Raw genomic sequence first — 24,187 nt, 5'->3', positions numbered from 1 at the left:
TCTGCTTCCATCCACCAATCTACGGATCCATTCTGATCTACATCCATCATCTATATGATCATCTACCAATCTGCTTCCATCCACCAATCTACGGATCCATTCTGATCTACATCCATCATCTATATCATCATCTACCAATCTGCTTCCATCCACCAATATACGGATCCATTCTGATCTACATCCATCATCTATATCATCATCTACCAATCTGCTTCCATCCACCAATCTACGGATCCATTCTGATCTACATCCATCATCTATATCATCATCTACCAATCTGCTTCCATCCACCAATCTACGGATCCATTCTGATCTACATCCATCATCTATATCATCATCTACCAATCTGCTTCCATCCACCAATCTACAGATCCATTCTGATCTACATCCATCATCCATATCATCATCTACCAATCTGCTTCCATCCACCAATCTACGGATCCATTCTGATCTACATCCATCATCTATATCATCATCTACCAATCTGCTTCCATCCACCAATCTACGGATCCATTCTGATCTACATCCATCATCTATATCATCATCTACCAATCTGCTTCCATCCACCAATCTACGGATCCATTCTGATCTACATCCATCATCTATATCATCATCTACCAATCTGCTTCCATCCACCAATCTACAGATCCATTCTGATCTACATCCATCATCCATATCATCATCTACCAATCTGCTTCCATCCACCAATCTACGGATCCATTCTGATCTACATCCATCATCTATATCATCATCTACCAATCTGCTTCCATCCACCAATCTACGGATCCATTCTGATCTACATCCATCATCTATATCATCATCTACCAATCTGCTTCCATCCACCAATCTACGGATCCATTCTGATCTACATCCATCATCTATATCATCATCTACCAATCTGCTTCCATCCACCAATCTACAGATCCATTCTGATCTACATCCATCATCCATATCATCATCTACCAATCTGCTTCCATCCACCAATCTACGGATCCATTCTGATCTACATCCATCATCTATATCATCATCTACCAATCTGCTTCCATCCACCAATCTACGGATCCATTCTGATCTACATCCATCATCTATATGATCATCTACCAATCTGCTTCCATCCACCAATCTACGGATCCATTCTGATCTACATCCATCATCTATATCATCATCTACCAATCTGCTTCCATCCACCAATCTACAGATCCATTCTGATCTACATCCATCATCTATATCATCATCTACCAATCTGCTTCCATCCACCAATCTACGGATCCATTCTGATCTACATCCATCATCTATATCATCATCTACCAATCTGCTTCCATCCACCAATCTACGGATCCATTCTGATCTACATCCATCATCCATATCATCATCTACCAATCTGCTTCCATCCACCAATCTACAGATCCATTCTGATCTACATCCATCATCTATATCATCATCTACCAATCTGCTTCCATCCACCAATCTACGGATCCATTCTGATCTACATCCATCATCTATATCATCATCTACCAATCTGCTTCCATCCACCAATCTACAGATCCATTCTGATCTACATCCATCATCTATATCATCATCTACCAATCTGCTTCCATCCACCAATCTACGGATCCATTCTGATCTACATCCATCATCTATATCATCATCTACCAATCTGCTTCCATCCACCAATCTACGGATCCATTCTGATCTACATCCATCATCCATATACTTATTCATCATCCGTATACTCCGATCATTGTGATCACCTAGAAATCCCTTTTCATACCTGTATCTCTAATCCTATCTACCAATTTATCTATCCGTCTACAGATCCATCCTTATATTCATCAAGCATCTGTATGATCATCTACAAATACTACCAGTTCATCTACCAATCTAATTCCATCAACCAATCTATAGATCCATTTTGATCTACATCCATCATCCATATACTCCATTGATTGCGATCACCTAGAAAGTCGTCTTATATACATAGTTACATAGGAGGTGAGGTTGACAAAAGACACAAGTCCATCAGGTCCAACCCATGTGTGTGATTATATGTCAGTATTACATTGTATGTTGCAGTCGTTCAGGTGATTATCTAATCATTTTTTTTAAACTATCGATGCCCCCCCCCCCCCCCCCCCCCACTGAGACCACCGCCTGTGGAAGGGAGTTCCAAATCCTTGCCGGACTTAGGCCGCGTACACACGGGCGGACTGTCTGCCCAACTTAAACGTGTTTCAGCGGACAGTCCGCTCGTGTGTAGGCAAGTTGGACGGACTAAGTATGGCGCATGCTCAGAAAGGATTTACACGGCGGAAGGTTGCATTGCTGTGTATTGGACTTCCTATTTCTAGTCCCGTCCTACGTGCTGTACACGTCATCACGCAAGCTTTCAGCAGACTGTCTGCTCATCGTGTGTGGTCAAGTCCGTTCATTCGAAAGTTGAACGGACTGTCTGTCGGATTGTCTGACGAACTTAGTTGGCCAGACAATCCGCCCGTGTGTACGCGGCCTTACTGTGAAGAATCCTCTACATAGTTTAAAGAGGGAGTCCGCCGGGAGTCCGCCGGGAGTCCCCCGTTTTTTTTTTTTTTTTAAAGCTAGCAGCTACAAATACTGCAGCTGCTGACTTTTAAAACAATGACACTTACCCGCCCAGCACGCCCGCGATGTCGGCACCTGAAGCCGATCTCTCGATTATCTCTCGGGTGCTGCCGCCGCCATCTTGGGTATGGGAATCAGGAAGTGGAGCCTTTCAGCTTCATTTCCCGGTTCCCTACTGCGCATGCGCGAGTCGCGCTGCGCAATAAGGATGGTCCCCGCTGTCTCTGGGATCCGTGTGTTTCCCAGCAGGCAGCGGGGGACTTTCGGAAAGGGGCGTGGATTCTGTGGAAAGGGGCGTAGCTTCTGCAGAATTTATGCCAGAAGTGGGTGCAGATACCTGTACTGTACAGGTACCTGCACCCCCCTCCCCCCTGAAAGGTGCCAATTGTGGCGCCGGAGGGGGGGAGGGTTCCAATGAGCGGAAGGTCCACTTTAGGGTGGAGCTCCGCTTTAAGGTTAAACCTCTTTTCTTCTAATTTTAATGAGTGGCCACGAGTCTTGTTACACTCCCTTCCGTGAAAAAGTTTTCTCCCTATTGTGGGGTCACCAGTCCGGTATTTATATATTGTGGGGTCACCAGTCCAGTATTTACATATTGTGGGGTCGCCAGTCCGGTATTTGTATATTGTGGGGTCACCAGTCCGGTATTTGTATATTGTGGGGTCACCAGTCCAGTATTTACATATTGTGGGGTCACCAGTCCGGTATTTATATATTGTGGGGTCGCCAGTCCGGTATTTGTATATTGTGGGGTCACCAGTCCGGGATTTATATATTGGGGGGTCACCAGTCCGGTATTTATATAATGAAATCATATCCCCTCTCAGGCGTCTCTTCTCCAGAGAGAATAAGTTCAGAGCTCACAACCTTTCCTCATAACTAATATCCTCCAGACCCTTTATTAGCTTTGTTGCCCTTCTTTGTAGTCGCTCCATTTCCAGTACATCCTTCCTTTATCTAGATACACCACGTCTACGGGCCTTCCTTTATCTAGATACACCACGTCTACGGGCCTTCCTTTATCCAAATACACCACATCTACGGGCCTTCCTTTATCTAGATACACCACGTCTACGGGCCTTCCTTTATCCAAATACACCACATCTACGGGCCTTCCTTTATCTAGATACACCACATCTATGGGCCTTCCTTTATCTAGATACACCACATCTATGGGCCTTCCTTTATCTAGATACACCACGTCTACGGACCTTCCTTTATCTAGATACACAACGTCTATGGGCCTTCCTTTATCTAGATACACCACGTCTACGGACCTTCCTTTATCTAGATACACCACGTCTACGGGCCTTCCTTTATCTAGATACACAACGTCTACGGGCCTTCCTTTATCTAGATACACCACGTCTACGGGCCTTCCTTTATCTAGATACACAACGTCTACGGGCCTTCCTTTATCTAGATACACCACGTCTACGGACCTTCCTTTATCTAGATACACCACGTCTACGGGCCTTCCTTTATCTAGATACACAACGTCTACGGGCCTTCCTTTATCTAGATACACCACATCTACGGACCTTCCTTTATCTAGATACACCACGTCTACAGGCCTTCCTTTATCTAGATACACAACGTCTACGGGCCTTCCTTTATCTAGATACACCACGTCTACGGGCCTTCCTTTATCTAGATACACAACGTCTACAGGCCTTCCTTTATCTAGATACACCACATCTACGGCCTTCCTTTATCTAGATACACCACGTCTACGGGCCTTCCTTTATCTAGATACACCACGTCTACGGGCCTTCCTTTATCTAGATACACCACGTCTACGGCCTTCCTTTATCTAGATACACCACATCTACGGGCCTTCCTTTATCTAGATACACCACGTCTACGGCCTTCCTTTATCTAGATACACCACGTCTACGGGCCTTCCTTTATCTAGATACACCACGTCTACGGGCCTTCCTTTATCTAGATACACCACGTCTACGGCCTTCCTTTATCTAGATACACCACGTCTACGGGCCTTCCTTTATCTAGATACACCACGTCTACGGCCTTCCTTTATCTAGATACACCACGTCTACGGGCCTTCCTTTATCTAGATACACAACGTCTACGGGCCTTCCTTTATCTAGATACACAACGTCTACGGGCCTTCCTTTATCTAGATACACCACGTCTACGGGCCTTCCTTTATCTAGATACACCACGTCTACGGGCCTTCCTTTATCTAGATACACCACGTCTACGGGCCTTCCTTTATCTAGATACACCACGTCTACGGGCCTTCCTTTATCTAGATACACCACGTCTACGGGCCTTCCTTTATCTAGATACACCACGTCTACGGGCCTTCCTTTATCTAGATACACCACATCTACGGGCCTTCCTTTATCTAGAAGGCAACTCACCTCCTCATAGAAGGTTAATAGATTGGTTTGGAAAGAACGATTCTTCATGAATCAATGCTGATTACTGCTAATGATACCGTTCTCATTACTAAAATCTTGTATATAGTCCCTTATCATCCCCTCCAAGAGCTTACATACTATTGATGTTAGGCTGACTGGTCTATAATTCCCAGGGGTGGATTTTGAGGCCTTTTTAAATATTGGAGCTACATTGGCTTTTCTCCAATCAGCTGGTACCATTCTAGTCAGTATATCTCTACAAATACCATAGAATTCATCCAGCCGTCCGTCTACAGATCCATTCTGATCTACATCTACCATCGACATACTTTATTGGTTGTGATCATAAAGGAGGTCTTTCCTAAGTCTTTTAATACTAATTTACCAATTCATCTACCGATCTGCTTCCATCAATTCATCTACAGATCCATCCTGATGTGTATCAATAATCCATATACTCATCAATCATCCATATACTCATCAATCATCCATATACTCATCAATCATCCATATACTCATCAATCATCCATATACTCTTTTCATTGTGATCACCTAGAACGTCCTTTTTATATCTCTAATTCTATCTACAAATTTATCCATCGGTCTACAGATACATTCTGGTCTACATCCACCATCTATATACTTTATTGGTTGGGATCATAAAGGAGGACTTCCTAATACTACTGTACAAGTTCATCTACAAATCTGATTCCATCAATCAATCTACAGATCCGTCCTGATGTACATCCGTAATCCATATACTCATCCATCATCCATATACTCATCCATCATCCATATACTGCATTCATCGTGATCACCCAGAAAGTCACCTCATACTGTATCTCTACAAATACCATACAATTCATCCATCTACAGATCCATGCTGATCTACATCCATCATCAATATACTTTATTGGTTGTGATAATAAAGGTCTTCATCATAGAGGTCTTCCTAAGTCTTTCTACTGTACCAGTTCATCTACCGATCTGCTTCCATCAATCAATCTACAGATCCGTTCAGATGTACATCCACCATCTATATACTCATCTATATACTCATCTATATAATCATCTATATACTCATCTATATACTCATCTATATACTCATCTATATACTCCACTGATTGTGATCACCCAGAAAGTCACCTCATATCTCTACAAATACCATACTATTCATCCATGCTTATATTCATATATCTATAGATCTATTCTGATCGATATCCATCATCCATATACTCATCCACCAACCATATGATCATCTACAGATACTACCAATTCAATCTGCTTCCATCAATCAATTTACAGTCATCCATATATGATTGTGATCATTTAAAAGGTCCACTCCGACCTCTGATATCACCATATCATTAGATGTGTCCTTCCATCTATTCATCTACAGATCATTCTGATGTCCAGCCATCCATACTGGTGGACTGTGATGGTCTAGACCTGCGTGTCTTCTGGGTTCTTCAGGGGGGCCTTGGCAAAATGCCCAAAAAATGGCCACAAATCGGCCAAAAATTGTCAACAAGCCGGTGGGTGGGACAAGCCCCGGATATTATTGTGCAGCATTGCATCCTCGGGCACTGTGTGTGTTACTAACGGCATCACAACAACTGATGACATCATAGGTTAATAAACGATGATGAGGGCGCCTGAAGATGTCCTTGTTTGCCCCACCCCCACTCCTCTTCATCAGATATGGGGTCAGGTTAGTTGTATGAAGGAAGAGGAACGGTGGGATACAAGTCAGTACCCCGGAGTAAAGAGTAACTCACCTCCAATGTTGGGTGTCCTGTGTTTGTGTGCGGATGGCTCTGCGATATGGAAAACTATATGTGGGCCCTCGAGATTGTGCAGAATTGTAAAGGGTGATTATTCATGTATCCAACTACCATCACTCTCCATACAACCATCTTTCCACCATTTCCCCATCCAGCAATATATGTATAATATGCATCAATACCCTCCCCCACACACACATGAATCAACAGCTCCATCCCTCTATGAATCCAACATTCGCCCATCCTATACCCATCCTATACCCGTCCTATACCCGTCCTATACCCATCCTATACCCATCCTATACCCGTCCTATACCCATCCTATACCCGTCCTATACCCGTCCTATACCCATCCTATACCCGTCCTATACCCATCCTATACCCATCCTATACCCATCCTATGCCCGTCCTATACCCATCCTCTACCCATCCTATACCCATCCTTACACCCCTCATCCAACAACTGTTATTCCATCCATCTATTAGTCTGTAGGTCCTGTCCTATCCCTACAATCATCCATCCATCTATTCATTCCTTCCTCTACCCATCTTTTCATCCCTCCATCAGTCTTTAGGTCCGGTCCCATCCCTCTATCCATTCATCCACCTGTAGGTCCGGTCCCATCCCTCTATCCATTCATCCACCTGTAGGTCCGGTCCCATCCCTCTATCCATTCATCCACCTGTAGGTCCGGTCCCATCCCTCTATCCATTCATCCACCTGTAGGTCCGGTCCCATCCCTCTATCCATTCATCCACCTGTAGGTCCGGTCCCATCCCTCTATCCATTCATCCACCTGTAGGTCCGGTCCCATCCCTCTATCCATTCATCCCTTCGTCTGTCGATCCTCTCATCCATTCAGCAGTCTGTAGATTTCATCCCTCTATCCATCCCCCACTCTTTCCCTGTCCATCTCTTCATCCATCCATGTCAGACTGTCAGTACAGTAAGTGCAATCAGTAATGAAAAGTAACATTATAACAAATGTAGTCTTGGAATATTCTAGAAACGTTCTGATTTCCTGAATATGAAGCTTCCTTGTCGTTTCTGGTTGGGGTTTTCATGTGGGTTTCCTTCGTTTCTTCTATCTAGAACGCTCATATTTGGGTAATCATGTGTCCAGCCCACGCCTCGGCCAGGCTCATAGACCTGCCTGTCCTTACCCTTGTCTCCAGCCACCAGCCACGTTTCCTCTCTATCAGACAAACATGGTGTCACCCTGGGGGGGCCAACTCCACAAAGACTGGTCATCCTTCAAGGCAAAGGCCAAAAAGCCTTGTAAACTCTTTGGATACAAGAGAGGGGTATACAGCTTGTACCTGCCATCCAAAAACATGGAGGAGAATCTAACTCAGCCCAAGAGCTAAAGAGACAACGCGGGGGAGAAGCCCCTCCAATGGTAAAATGTGAGGTAAGGCCACCATGTCTGTCCAGATGGTCCATCTCCTGCTCCATGTCTGCCCAGATGGTCCATCTCCTGCTCCATGTCTGTGCAGATGGTCCATCTCTTGCTCCATGTCTGTCCAGATGGTCCATCTCCTGCTCCATGTCTGTCCAGATGGTCCATCTCCTGCTCCATGTCTGTCCAGATGGTCCATCTCCTGCTCCATGTCTGCCCAGATGGTCCATCTCCTGCTCCATGTCTGTGCAGATGGTCCATCTCCTGCTCCATGTCTGTCCAGATGGTCCATCTCCTGCTCCATGTCTGTGCACATGGTCCATCTCCTGCTCCATGTCTGTGCAGATGGTCCATCTCCTGCTCCATGTCTGTCCAGATGGTCCATCTCCTGCTCCATGTCTGTGCAGATGGTCCATCTCCTGCTCCATGTCTGTGCAGATGGTCCATCTCCTGCTCCATGTCTGTCCAGATGGTCCATCTCCTGCTCCATGTCTGTCCAGATGGTCCATCTCCTGCTCCATGTCTGTGCAGATGGTCCATCTCCTGCTCCATGTCTGTCCAGATGGTCCATCTCCTGCTCCATGTCTGTGCAGATGGTCCATCTCCTGCTCCATGTCTGTCCAGATGGTCCATCTCCTGCTCCATGTCTGTGCACATGGTCCATCTCCTGCTCCATGTCTGTGCAGATGGTCCATCTCCTGCTCCATGTCTGTCCAGATGGTCCATCTCCTGCTCCATGTCTGTGCAGATGGTCCATCTCCTGCTCCATGTCTGTGCAGATGGTCCATCTCCTGCTCCATGTCTGTCCAGATGGTCCATCTCCTGCTCCATGTCTGTCCAGATGGTCCATCTCCTGCTCCATGTCTGTGCAGATGGTCCATCTCCTGCTCCATGTCTGTCCAGATGGTCCATCTCCTGCTCCATGTCTGTGCAGATGGTCCATCTCCTGCTCCATGTCTGTCCAGATGGTCCATCTCTTGCTCCATGTCTGTCCAGATGGTCCATCTCCTGCTCTATGTCTGTGCAGATGGTCCATCTCCTGCTCCATGTCTGTCCAGATGGTCCATCTCCTGCTCCATGTCTGTGCAGATGGTCCATCTCCTGCTCCATGTCTGTGCAGATGGTCCATCTCCTGCTCCATGTCTGTCCAGATGGTCCATCTCCTGCTCCACGTCTGTCCAGATGGTCCATCTCCTGCTCCATGTCTGTGCAGATGGTCCATCTCCTGCTCCACGTCTGTCCAGATGGTCCATCTCCTGCTCCATGTCTGTCCAGATGGTCCATCTCCTGCTCCATGTCTGTCCAGATGGTCCATCTCCTGCTCCATGTCTGTGCAGATGGTCCATCTCCTGCTCCATGTCTGTGCAGATGGTCCATCTCCTGCTCCATGTCTGTCCAGATGGTCCATCTCCTGCTCCACGTCTGTCCAGATGGTCCATCTCCTGCTCCATGTCTGTGCAGATGGTCCATCTCCTGCTCCACGTCTGTCCAGATGGTCCATCTCCTGCTCCATGTCTGTCCAGATGGTCCATCTCCTGCTCCATGTCTGTCCAGATGGTCCATCTCCTGCTCCATGTCTGTGCAGATGGTCCATCTCCTGCTCCATGTCTGTGCAGATGGTCCATCTCCTGCTCCATGTCTGTCCAGATGGTCCATCTCCTGCTCCACGTCTGTCCAGATGGTCCATCTCCTGCTCCATGTCTGTCCAGATGGTCCATCTCCTGCTCCATGTCTGTCCAGATGGTCCATCTCCTGCTCCATGTCTGTGCAGATGGTCCATCTCCTGCTCCATGTCTGTGCAGATGGTCCATCTCCTGCTCCATGTCTGTCCAGATGGTCCATCTCCTGCTCCATGTCTGTGCAGATGGTCCATCTCCTGCTCCATGTCTGTGCAGATGGTCCATCTCCTGCTCCATGTCTGTGGACGTCTCCACCATTACTAATGGCATTGTTCTGTCCTGTATATGAATTCATATGGGAATGGTGCATGTGAGGGGTCCTACATTCACACAGCATGTCATCCTAGGTACCTGTATCTGTATTCATACCTCTGCCTAGAACTAAGACCTTGTAACGTCTGTGTATAAGCACTTTCCTGCCATGACTAACAACACTAACAGCTCCATGTACTTTGCATGCCCAGCCGATGAAGCAAAGCAAAAATATTCCACTGCTACCACAGCAAGACAGACCATCCCCATACGTACCATCATCTTCACCGTCCAACCCGCCGGGGGACCCCAAGATCTCTTCTCCAACATTGCTTCATTTTTCTGGCCAAAATGGTTGAAGTAAGTCTTGCCTTTTATTCCCTTCTAATGACTGAACCCCAAAAGCAGCATCTCTTCATATCAGATGTATATCTGAGCAGGGGCGTAACTATAGGGGGTGCAGCAGTTGCGACCGCAACCGTGCCCTGTGCTCCAGGGGGCCCATGCAGCCTCCTCTACATACGGCCGGCAGCAGCATAGGCAGCTAGGAGTACCAGTGCACCATGCACACGGGTGGTGGAGGTGGAGGGTGACTAGCAGAGCTCCATGCTCGACTATCGCACTGGCTGCTCTTTAGTTGTGCATTCCCGGCATGACCTGTGTCCTCGGCCGGCTCCTCAGAGTACCCCTCTCCTGCTCCATGCATTGCCGCTCAGTCCGATGTCTGTTCTCCCCAGCCATAGTGAAAAAAAAAAAAAAACTACTGATGCCAGTGGTGGAACTACAGGGCTCACAAAGGTCATACCTGTGACCACGCCCTGAAGTTCCACCACCGGACTCGGAGGGAAGGGCCCTGGCTGGGGTTCAGGGGGGCCCTTCATGGTTTCTTGCATCGGGGGCCATGAAGGTTCTAGTTACGCCACTGTATCTGAGCAGCCAACCCAAGACTGTATTCTGATACAGTGGGGCAAATAATGATCTGCTCCCCCACAGATGGGGTAAGTTTTGCCCACTTACATAGAAATGAAGGGTCTATAATTGTTATCAGAGGTGTATTTTATATGATAGACACAGAGTATCAACCACAAATCCGGGGGGGAGGGGCTGGACATATACAGGCTGTAGAGAGACATATAATGGGTGATAGGACCACATTTCTGGTGACTGTACTGCCCTGAAGGTGTTTATCGGGGTTCTATTATCCGCCATCTTCCTTGTCCACAATCTATTAGCGCCCCTCTAGTTCATTCCCACCATACACAGGGGGGAATAATGATTGGATCCCCTGCAGATTGTGTAAATTTGCCCCCTTACAAAGAAACAAAGAGTCTATAATTTTTTATCAGAGGGGTATTTTATATGATGGAGACAGAATATTAACCAAAAATCCAGAACAATCACACAATACAAATGTTATAAATGGAGTTGCAGTTCAGTGAGTAACATAAGTGTAGCGCTATCCCCCGAAGGAGCTGCTGGTTAGATTTGGGTTTACCGTTACCTTCTTCTTCCTCACTTCACGTCTAGTGATGTCCCGTGGTAGGTGGCCAGTAACTTGAGAGACTGACGACAGATCCACGAAGAGGGATTTTATTTGCAAAAACTTAGACAATGAACAGTCTCTTAGTATAGGATCAGAGGGTTGGAGAGGAAGTTCAGGTTCTCTTAAGCCCCACACACACTATCAGATTGTCTGCTGAGTTTTTCCTTCAGATTTACCAAAACCATGTAGTAGAAGGGCCGGCCTGATTGCAGACACATTGAAACTCCTAAGGTTTGACCTCATATTATATGGTTTTGGTAAATCTGAAGGAAAAACTCAGCAGACAATCTGATAGTGTGTGGGGCTTTAGTGTCAAAGTCAAACCATTGAAGAACTTTCTTACTTTGACTGCTTCCAGAGAACAGCCAATCACAGCTGGATGATCACTCAGGTTGGACAGTTCGTCTCTCACAAGGTCTCGCAGCCAACAAGGAGCTTCCTCAGGAACAAGTCTCTGCCACAGACGTTGTTGTAGAACACGTAGGAAAAGTAAACTTGAAGAACACTCGTGTGATTCCTGGATCTTTCAGCCAGCTTGGTGATATCCACAAGACCGGATTCTCTCGGGTACTTCAGCTCCTCCAGGCTCTTGCTAAGAAACCAACCCGTACGTGGTGTTCTGAAGAGTCCTCCCCTGGACAGCGTGAAGTCACTGGGTCTCTCCCAAACCGGAGACGGCACCGGACCACCTCAGAATCCTCCTTTAGTTTCCTTTCCTCGGGCTAGCCAGCCCCGGCACATCAAGATTGTGTGGATCCGCACCCCAGGCCATAGCCTTCCTGGGGGCTGGTCAGGAGGACCATGAAGTCAGCACCTCATACTGGACCGGAACCCCCGAACCACGTGACATCCGCATCTTAAATACCCTCTCCCAGAAAGCACAGTGAGAGCGCCATTCCAACTAGGCGGGCTCCAAGAGAGAGTAACCTAAGCACCCAACCAGACCATAGTTCCATGCCTGCCAGAAGAGACAGCGCCCCCTGTGGCCAGGCTGAACATCCCATAGTCCAGTCAGACTGATGCTGAGGTCCAAATTTAGACAATTGTACCCAAACTCAACTACAGTTCAGGTGTAACCTTAAATTTGAAAAACACGTAGCGTGTGCTCTTCAGGAGCCGGCGCTACATAAGTATTTGATCCCCAAGCAAAACATGACTTAGTAGTTGGTGGAGAAACCCTTTTTGGCGATCACAGAGGCCAGACGTTTCTTGTCGGTGGTGATCAGGTATGTACACGTAGCACTGACCCCCGAAGGAGCTGCTGAATTTTGTTGGGCTTACCGTTACCTCACCTGCTCGTCTCTCCGTCTTAGGGGGTCCTGTTGGAAAATAACCCAAAGGAAGTTAATTCAGACACTCAGTCCTTTTTCAATATTTATTTGGGATAAACACAAAGTCCTTCAATAGAGGGGTGAGGGGAGTTCAGGTACCTGGTAATATGCGGGTTGGAGGTATTTTCCCAATCCAGAGGACAACATCTTCCACAGACTGGATCCAGCAACCAGCGAATTGGCCCCTCTCACCATCCTAGAAGCCGGTGGGATGCTCAACAAAAGTCTCTGCCACAGACTTGTAAATTTAAATGGAACGTCTTGTAAAATGAAAGAACGGTCACACAGCATCTGTTTCCTTCAATTGACCCGGCAATACTGTATGGTAGGTGACCCGGGTTGTGTCCTCCAACTGGGTTTCCAGGCTCCTTCAGAGATACCAGCCTCGTTGCTCGGTCCTCCCCTGGATCCTCCAGTCGCTTGGCTTCTCCCCGCAGGCAAGATGGCACAGGACCACCCCTGGATCCATAGACCCCCAAGACTTCTGGGCCTATCATTTCAGTTGCAGAACCTCGGGCCAGCCGGCCCACGAGGAACAGGAACATGCAGCCCACACCCCAGGCCAGGAGGGCCATGAGATCAGGATAGTGAACCCCGGAAAACGAACCCCACCCAATGGCGTCAGTACCTTAAATACCCCCACCCAGAATGCACAGCGGGTGAACCACTCCCACTGAGCTATTTCCGAGCAAAGGTGGTATCCAATGCATCCAGCCTGTTGCCTTTCTACACCTAGCGGTGGTGACAGCGACACCTACGATCAAGTGGAAACCAACGCAACCCAACTAGACTGGCACAGAAACCAGAACTTTGACATAATTAGTCTGAGCCCAACTGCAGCTCCAGGCAACTTACATTAAAAAAAGGAGCTTCACACACATCTCAGGAGGGATTTTGGTCCACTCTTCTTTACAGATCTTCTCTAAATCCTTAAGATTTCTTTGGCTGTTGCTTGGCAACTTGAAATTTCAGCTCCTCCATACATTTTCTATGGGATTAAGGTCTGGAGACTGGCTAGGCAACTCCATGACCTCTATGTGCTTCTTCTTGAGCCACCCCTTAGTTGCCTTGGCCATATGTTTTGGGTCATTGTCATGCTGGAAGACCCGTCCATGACCCATCTTCAGTGTTCTGGCTGAGAGAAGAAGGTTCTACTCCAAGATCTTACAATACATGACCCGTCCATTGGCCACCTCCGTGTGTGACTGTAGGGATGGTGTTCATGTTCTCACCTCCGTGTGTGACTGTAGGGATGGTGTTCATGTTCCCCCCTCCGTGTGTGACTGTAGGGATGGTGTTCATGTTCCCACCTCAGTGTGTGACTGTAGGGATGGTGTTCATGTTCCCACCTCCGTGTGTGACTGTAGGGATGGTGTTCGTGTTCCCACCTCCGCGAGTGACTGTAGGGATGGTGTTCATGTTCCCACCTCCGTGTGTGACTGTAGGGATGGTGTTCATGTTCCCACCTCCGTGTGTGACTGTAGGGATGGTGTTCATGTTCCCACCTCAGTGTGTGACTGTAGGGATGGTGTTCATGTTCCCACCTCCGTGTGTGACTGTAGGGATGGTGTTCGTGTTCCCACCTCCGCGAGTGACTGTAGGGATGGTGTTCATGTTCCCACCTCCGTGTATGACTGTAGGGATGGTGTTCATGTTCCCACCTCCATGTGTGACTGTAGGGATGGTGTTCATGTTCCCCCCTCCGTGTGTGACTGTAGGGATGGTGTTCATGTTCCCACCTCCGTGTGTGACTGTAGGGGTGGTGTTCGTGTTCCCACCTCCGTGTGTGACTGTAGGGATGGTGTTCATGTTCCCACCTCCGTGTGTGACTGTAGGGATGGTGTTCATGTTCCCACCTCCGTGTGTGACTGTAGGGATGGTGTTCATGTTCCCACCTCCGTGTGTGACTGTAGGGATGGTGTTCATGTTCCCACCTCCGTGTGTGACTGTAGGGATGGTGTTCATGTTCTCACCTCCGTGTGTGACTGTAGGGATGGTGTTCATGTTCCCACCTCCGTGTGTGACTGTAGGGATGGTGTTCATGTTCTCACCTCCGTGTGTGACTGTAGGGATGGTGTTCATGTTCCCACCTCCGTGTGTGACTGTAGGGATGGTGTTCATGTTCTCACCTCCGTGTGTGACTGTAGGGATGGTGTTCATGTTCCCCCCTCCATGTGTGACTGTAGGGATGGTGTTCATGTTCCCCCCTCCGTGTGTGACTGTAGGGATGGTGTTCATGTTCCCACCTCCATGTGTGACTGTAGGGATGGTGTTCATGAGAAGGATTGGGGAGAAGTTGCTGTGATCAGATGAGACCAAAATTCATCTCTTTGGCATCAACTCGCCATGTCTAGACGTAGAAAAAGGCTGATTATGGCTGAAGAAGCACATGAAGGTCATGGAGTGGCCCAGCCGGTCTCCAGACCTTAATCCTATAGAAAATGTATGGGAGAAGCTGAAACTTTTAGTTGCCAAGAGACAACCAAGGAATCTTCAGGATTTAGAGAAGAGAGGAGAAAATCCCTCCTGAGATGTGAAAACCTCATCACCACCTACAAGAAACGTCTGACCTCTGTGATCACCAACAAGGGTTTCTCCACCAACTACTAAGGGGGTCAAATACTTATTTTACTCCCTGAACTCCATTTATAACATTTGTATTGTGTGATTTCTGGATTTTTGGTTGATCTTCTGTCTCTATCATATAAAATACAATTATAGACCCTTCATTTCTATGTAAGGGGGCAAAACTTACCCCATCTGCGGGGGATCCAATCATTATGTCCCCCCCCCCCCCCCGTATATGGTGGGAATGAACTAGAGGGGCGCTAATAGATTGTGGACAAGGAAGATGGCGGATAATAGAACCCCGATAAACACCTTCAGGGCAGTACAGTCACCAGAAATGTGGTCCTATCACCCATTATATGTCTCTCTACAGCCTGTATACGTCCAACCCCTCCCCCCCCCTCCCCCCCCACATTCCCAACCCCCAAATCATTATAGCAGTAGTAATAATAGTAATAATAGTAATAATAGTAATAATAATGTTATTATGTTCAGGACTAAAGAAACCTTCCCCAATGTGAAATATTGTACAGGTATGATAGGTGTATACTTCATATTTACCACTTGGGGGCAGCGTTCCCATCCCCTTCCATCCCTCCATCTGCTGCACTCAGTACACTCCCAGGGAAAGCCCCTCGGTGGAGATGATTGGATTCCATGCGGATGATGATTACTTTTTCTTTTCTCAGGTTTTGAAGAGAAAGTTTCCCATGATTTGTTCCTCACACGCCGGGGTTCATACAATCTTCATCCAATCACTGAGCACCACTCATCCAATCCCCGTTCTGACCACATGATGCCACTCCGGACGTGGCACCCGGAGGACAGATTGTCTCACACAGTCCCCAGAAGACAAAACCCAAAACCCAAAGACTCTGATATAGAAATGATATGGAGCCCTCGGAATTCTTGAATAGTAAATATGGTGAGGAAGTCATTAGAAGGCCGGGAGAGAAGACTACGTGACCTTCCCACCACACGTGTCTGGATGGAGCCGTCCTCCCACCACCCCCATCATCTCATTACTGAGGAAATATTATCAATGAAGGTAGAAAACATCCCCTCACCTACAAGAACACCTCGTCTCCAGGGGCGGACTGACCATTGGGCCACTCGGGCACTGCCCGAGGGCCCCATGCCACTAGGGGGCCCCATCAGGGTTGCCAGCCTCAGTAAAACCAGGGACAGTATGTAAAAATTTGTGTGTTTTTTTTTTTTTTACATCTGTCTCTGAAATGTCCCTTACTGACACCCTATTGGTCCAAAAATCCTGAGATTATAGCTGCCCCACCTTTCCAGTACCCTCTCAGCCAATAGAAACATGTCTGTGTATACTGTGTGATTGTATACTGCGTGTGTGTGTTTGTGTCTACTGTGTGGCCCCATAATCTCTGATTGCCTGGGGGCCCCATAATCTCCTATTGCCCGGGGGCCCCATGAGTTGTCAGTCCGCCCCTGGTCGTCTCCCACCAAATCCACAAATCACAAACAAAGTCCACGGAGAATTGTCTGAATTCAGAGCTGTGATCCTCACCATGAATGATGGCTTGTACAGGACTGGTCACCACTCACCACGTGTCTGGTCATCACGTGTCTGGTCATCACGTGTCTGCTCATCACGTGTCTGCTCATCACGTGTCTGGTCACCATGTGTCTGGTCATCACGTGTCTGCTCATCACGTGTCTTTTCATCACGTGTCTGCTCATCACGTGTCTGGTCATCACGTGTCTGCTCATCACGTGTCTGCTCATCACGTGTCTGCTCATCACGTGTCTACTCATCACGTGTCTGCTCATCACGTGTCTGCTCATCACGTGTCTGGTCACCACGTGTCTGGTCATCACGTGTCTGGTCATCACGTGTCTGCTCATCACGTGTCTGCTCATCACGTGTCTGGTCATCATGTGTCCTCCCACCTGTGCCCTCTCACCTGTGTCCTCTCATCATGTGTCCTCTCATCATGTGTCCTCTCATCATGTGTCCTCTCATCATGTGTCCTCCCACCTGTGCCCTCTCACCTGTGTCCTCTCATCATCTGTCCTCCCACCTGTGTCCTCTCACCAAGTGTCCAATCACCTGTTTCCTTTCATCATGTGTCCTCTCACCTGTGTCCTCTCATCATGTGTCCTCCCACCTGTGTCCTCCCACCTGTGCCCTCTCACCTGTGTCCTCTCACCTGTGTCCTCTCACCTGTGTCCTCTCACCTGTGTCCTCTCACCAAGTGTCCTCTCACCTGTGTCCTCTCACCTGTGTCCTCCCACCTGTGCCCTCTCACCTGTGTCCTCTCACCTGTGTCCTCTCACCTGTGTCCTCTCACCTGTGTCCTCTCATCATGTGTCCTCTCACCTGTGTCCTCTCACCTGTGTCCTCTCATCATGTGTCCTCTCACCTGTGTCCTCTCACCTGTGTCCTCCCACCTGTGTCCTCTCATCATGTGTCCTCTCATCATGTATCCTCTCACCTATGTCCTCTCATCATGTGTCCTCTCACCTGTGTCCTCTCATCATGTGTCCTCTCACCTGTGTCCTCTCATCATGTGTCCTCTCACCTGTGTCCTCTCATCATGTGTCCTCTCACCTGTGTCCTCTCACCTGTGTCCTCTCACCTGTGTCCTCTCATCTGTGTCCTCTCACCTGTGTCCTCCCACCTGTGTCCTCTCATCATGTGTCCTCTCATCATGTGTCCTCTCACCTGTGTCCTCTCATCATGTGTCCTCTCACCTGTGTCCTCTCATCATGTGTCCTCTCACCTGTGTCCTCTTATCATGTGTCCTCTCACCTGTGTCCTCTCATCATGTGTCCTCTCACCTGTGTCCTCTCATCATGTGTCCTCTCATCATGTGTCCTCTCACCTGTGTCCTCTCATCATGTGTCCTCTCACCTGTGTCCTCTCACCTGTGTCCTCTCATCATGTGTCCTCTCACCTGTGTCCTCTCATCATGTGTCCTCTCATCATTTGTCCTCTCACCTGTGTCCTCTCACCTGTGTCCTCCCACCTGTGTCCTCTCATCATGTGTCCTCTCATCATGTGTCCTCTCACCTGTGTCCTCTCATCATGTGTCCTCTCACCTGTGTCCTCCCACCTGTGTCCTCTCATCATGTGTCCTCTCATCATGTGTCCTCTCACCTGTGTCCTCCCACCTGTGTCCTCTCACCTGTGTCCTCTCACCTGTGTCCTCTCATCATGTGTCCTCTCACCTGTGTCCTCTCATCATGTGTCCTCTCATCATGTGTCCTCTCACCTGTGTCCTCTCATCATGTGTCCTCTCACCTGTGCCCTCTCACCTGTGTCCTCTCATCATGTGTCCTCTCACCTGTGTCCTCTCATCATGTGTCCTCTCATCATGTGTCCTCTCATCATGTGTCCTCTCACCTGTGTCCTCTCATCATGTGTCCTCTCATCATGTGTCCTCTCATCATGTGTCCTCTCATCATGTGTCCTCTCACCTGTGCCCTCTCATCATGTGTCCTCCCACCTGTGTCCTCTCATCATGTGTCCTCTCACCTGTGTCCTCCCACCTGTGTCCTCTCACCTGTGTCCTCTCATCATGTGTCCTCTCACCTGTGTCCTCTCATCATGTGTCCTCTCATCATGTGTCCTCTCATCATGTGTCCTCTCATCATGTGTCCTCCCACCTGTGTCCTCTCATCATGTGTCCTCTCGCCTTTTGTTGGTGATATTTGGATTATAAGTATTTTAACTTTCAAGCCTTAGTTTTGATTGTGATTAAACCCTAAAGATGCCGTTATCTATTAGCACAAAATACAGCAACTGACAGCCCTGGTGCAGGTGATGGCAGGTGTGGTGCAGGTGAGGGCCCCAGGCCACCTGCTCTTCCCTGTTATTACCTAGACCCCCCGGTGACACCTCGCCACAGACAAAAGCTGTCTTCTGATTGGTCGACACTAGGGAAGGGATGGGGAATATGTCTTGTATGTTCTATAAATGTCTATTATTTTGTAACCATATTTCAGGATTATTATTATTATTATTATTATTGGCAGCGGATTCAGCTGGGTTATGAGTCTGCAGTAATAAAGCGAATCTCACTAATCTATGTCTCCATTTTTCCATCCGCCAATAAGAACCTCCCCCATTCCTCTGGGTGTGACATCATCAGGGGAGATTCCCGAAAATCATTTGTATCATACGGAGAAATCTAACGGCTGACACCCGGTATTGGGGCCCATTCACACCCGGTATTGGGGCCCATTCACACCCGGTATTGGGGTCCATTCACACCCGGTATTGGGGCCCATTCACACCCGGTATTGGGGCCAATTCACACCCAGTATTGGGGTCCATTCACACCCGGTATTGGGGCCCATTCACACCCAGTATTGGGGCCCATTCACACCCGGCATTGGGGCCCATTCACACCCGGCATTGGGGCCCACTCACACCCGGTATTGGGGCCCACTCACACCCGGTATTGGGGCCCACTCACACCCGGTATTGGGGCCCACTCACACCCGGTATTGGGGCCCATTCACACCCGGTATTGGGGCCCACTCACACCCGGTATTGGGGCCCATTCACATCCGGTATTGGGGCCCATTCCCACCCGGTATTGGGGAGGAGGAGAAGGAGAAAGAAGAAGAAGGAGAAAGAAGAAGAAGAAGAACAAGAAGAAGAAGAAGAAGAAGAAGAAGAAGAAGACGTATTGCACTAAACTGAGGAATGGGGGATATTTATTATGGCTCTATTTTTGTTTATAGCACAAAAAATAAAAACCGGCGAGGGGATCAAATCCCACCAAAAGAAATCTTTATTTGTGGGAAAAAAAGGACGTCAATTTTGTTTGGGAGCCACGTCGCACGACCGCGCAATTGTCAGTTAAAGCAACGCAGCGCCGAATCGCAAAATGTGGTCTGGTCAGGAAGGGGGGTAAATCCTTCTGGGGCTGAAGTGGTTAATGGTGCTCTGATGATGTATCGGTGGTGCTTTGCCATAGACTTCTATGGAGGCTTTGAAGACAATGTGAAGCACCACGAAGCGGCGCGGGGGAGAATATTTGAACAGGCGGAGTGACCGGACTGTAAGTTCTCCATTGTATTTGGTGTTCAGAAAGCTTTACCCAATGAGCCCCAAGTGTCCCCCTCCCCCGCCGTATTCACTGACTCTTCCTACATGGAGAACACGCCGAGGGACCAATCACCTTCCAATCTTTCCTCCTCCCTTCCCCGTCATGAAGAGGAAGACTTGGGAACACATGCGGGGGAGGGGGGACATTCAGTGTGTTCAGCTCCGATAGAAGCCGCTCCGCTTCATTACAATATTCCATCCAATAGCAAATCACTGTGTTCTGGGGGGAGGGGTGCTCAGAACACAATAGCTCAGTGGGGGGGGGGGGGGGGGAATCCAAATGACCCACCAATCCCAGGAGCCGATACCACGAGGGGGAGGTCAAAATGTGAAACAAGGGAAAGAGAAAAAAACAGCAGGGGTGGGGAGGGGGCGGACCAATTTGTATTTTTGCCTGGAACTCGGCTTTACATAATTCTACAGGAATGCAGACCCTGCAACTTTCCTCTTTTGCAGACCCCTCCCAATCCCGGAATAAGGCCCCTCCCACCCAGGAATGAGACAACTCCCACCCAGGAATTGACACCACTCCCACCCAGGAATGAGACCCCTCCCACCCAGGAATGACACAACTCCCACCCCCCGGAATACGGCCCCCCACACAGGAATGACACCCCTCCCACCCAGGAATAGGACCTCTCCCACCCAGGAATGAGACCCCTCCCACCCAGGAATGAGACCCCTCCCACCCAGGAATGACACCACTCCCACCCAGGAATGACACCACTCCCACCCCGGAATACGGCCCCCCCACACAGGAATGAGACCCCTCCCACCCAGGAATAGGGACCTCTCCCACCCAGGAATGAGACCCCTCCCACCCAGGAATGAGACCCCTCCCACCCAGGAATGAGACCCCTCCCACCCAGAATGACATCACTCCCACCCAGGAATGACACCACTCCCACCCAGGAATGACACCACTCCCACCCCGGAATACGGCCCCCCACACAGGAATGAGACCCCTCCCACCCAGGAATAGGACCTCTCCCACCCAGGAATGAGACCTCTCCCACCCAGGAATGAGACCCCTCCCACCCAGGAATGACACCACTCCCACCCAGGAATGACACCACTCCCACCCCGAATACGGCCCCCCCACACAGGAATGACACCCCTCCCACCCAGGAATAGGACCTCTCCCACCCAGGAATGAGACCCCTCCCACCCAGGAATGACACCACTCCCACCCAGGAATGACACCACTCCCACCCCGGAATACGGCCCCCCCACACAGGAATGAGACCCCTCCCACCCAGGAATAGGACCTCTCCCACCCAGGAATGAGACCCCTCCCACCCAGGAATGAGACCCCTCCCACCCAGGAATGACATCACTCCCACCCAGGAATGACACCACTCCCCACCCAGGAATGACACCACTCCCACCCCGGAATACGGCCCCCCACACAGGAATGAGACCCCTCCCACCCAGGAATAGGACCTCTCCCACCCAGGAATGAGACCCCTCCCACCCAGGAATGACACCACTCCCACCCAGGAATGACACCACTCCCACCCCGGAATACGGCCCCCCACCCAGGAATGAGATCTCTCCCACCCAGGAATGAGACCCCTCCCACCCAGGAATAAGGGCCTCCCATTTACAAACCTCAGACCCCTCCCACCCAGGAATAAGGCCCTCCCATTTACAAACCTCAGACCCCTCCCACCCAGGAATGAGACCCCTCCCACCCAGGAATAAGGCCCTCCCATTTACAAACCTCAGACCCCTCCCACCCAGGAATGAGGCTCCTCCCATTCAGGAATGATTTTGCACAGGAGATGGAAGAAATCACCACTCTCTGCACTGTCCTCCGATCAGAGCTCCTCCCCCAACTCCTCCCACTATGACGGATCTTAGCGTCATGTCTGATCTTATTCTACCTCCAATCATCATATACTCCGCTCCCGATGTGACTCCTCCCCCTCACGTTATTCATCAGATTCGGCGGCCCGTCAGAATGTGTAACGGAAGTGACGTCTCGTCGTCGCCATCTTGCTACACCCAGCACTCCTCCATAGTAAGAATACACTGAGGAGGAAGCGGACATCTTGTTACACCCACAGAAGTTTAGCATTTTACACGTATTTATAACAGTAAAGTGAGTTTATATAGTGAAATACAGGACTTACATCTCCGTCTGAATACTAATTCAACAACTAACCAGTCAGACGGAGATGTAAGTCCTGTGTTTCACTATATAAACTCACTTTACTGTTATAAATACGTGTAAAATGCAAAACTCCGGTGGGTGTAACAAGATGTCCGCTTTCCCCCTTCTCGGTGTATTCTTACTATGAAGTGCGGGTTTAGCAAGATGGCGGCGACAAAACGTCACTTCCGTTAAATATTTTGACGGGGTTGTCTCATTCCTTATTCAGCGCTCCGCCTACAGGGCGGAGCTTTAATTCTGTAACTCTGTGGGCGGGAAAGTCAGCGAGTGGCGTCAGAGAGGGGCGGAGCTTAGAGGTCACCAACATGGCGGCGCCCTGAGGACACGAGAGCGGCTTCACCTGAGGTGAGAGAATCTTCCGGTACTTACCCACCGGGCCACCTACCTTTACCCAATACTGCCCGGTACTTACCCACCGGGCCACCTACCTGCACCCCAATACTGCCCGGTACTTACCCACCGGGCCACCTACCTTTACCCCAATACTGCCCGGTACTCACCCACCGGCCTCCTACCTTTACCCCAATACTGCCCGGTACTCACCCACCGGCCACCTACCTTTACCCCAATACTGCCCGGTACTCACCCACCGGCCACCTACCTTTACCCCAATACTGCCCGGTACTTACCCACCGGGCCACCTACCTGCACCCCAATACTGCCCGGTACTTACCCACCGGGCCACCTACCTGAACCCCAATACTGCCCGGTACTTACCCACCGGGCCACCTACCTGCACCCCAATACTGCCCGGTACTTACCCACCGGGCCACCTACCTTACCCCAATACTGCCCGGTACTCACCCACCGGGCCACCTACCTGAACCCCAATACTGCCCGGTACTTACCCACCGGGCCACCTACCTGAAACCCAATACTGCCCGGTACTTACCCACCGGGCCACCTACCTTTACCCCAATACTGCCCGGTACTCACCCACCGGGCCACCTACCTGCACCCCAATACTGCCCGGTACTTACCCACCGGGCCACCTACCTGAACCCCAATACTGCCCGGTACTTACCCACCGGGCCACCTACCTTTACCCCAATACTGCCCGGTACTCACCCACCGGGCCACCTACCTGAACCCCAATACTTCCCGGTACTTACCCCCCGGGCCACCTACCTGAACCCCAATACTGCCCACTGAGCCACCCGATACTTCCCATGCTACCTACAGCCTGATACTGCGCACTGTACCTACCTGTGTACAGTTCTACCCACTGACTCCTCAATACCTACTGCACCTACCTACCCAACATTACTTCCCATACTACCCACTGAGCCCTAATCCTCCATCTAATTGGTGGATGGAGCCACTGAGGGTGCCGGAGAGCATCACATAAAGATCACTATGGAACCTCTCCAGAAATCCCAAGGG

General features: G+C 49.4%; 1 protein-coding gene across 2 annotated transcripts in view; it reads left to right on the top strand.

The window, feature by feature from the left end:
- Positions 1–19,596, top strand: part of LOC143975741 (uncharacterized) — an 83,695-nt gene extending 64,099 nt beyond the window's left edge. The window contains exons 6-7 of one of the 2 annotated variants that reach the window (XR_013272415.1): positions 7,863–10,460; positions 16,232–19,596. Coding sequence is in view for 1 of the 2 variants with exons in the window: in XM_077478240.1 (XP_077334366.1) it covers positions 7,863–8,137 (275 nt within the window). In the remaining variant the exon portion in view is untranslated. The remainder of the gene's footprint in view (positions 1–7,862; positions 10,461–16,231) is intronic. The other variant, XM_077478240.1, reaches the window with a different exon arrangement.
- Positions 19,597–24,187: the final 4,591 nt, after the last annotated feature.

The sequence above is a fragment of the Lithobates pipiens genome, unplaced genomic scaffold, assembly GCF_037356315.1.
Source record: "Lithobates pipiens isolate NorthernLeopardFrog02 unplaced genomic scaffold, aLitPip1_a1.2 Scaffold_13, whole genome shotgun sequence".
NCBI lineage: Eukaryota > Metazoa > Chordata > Amphibia > Anura > Ranidae > Lithobates > Lithobates pipiens.
The sequence above is the reverse complement of the archived record's forward strand: the minus strand, read 5'-3'. Positions and strand labels throughout refer to the sequence as shown.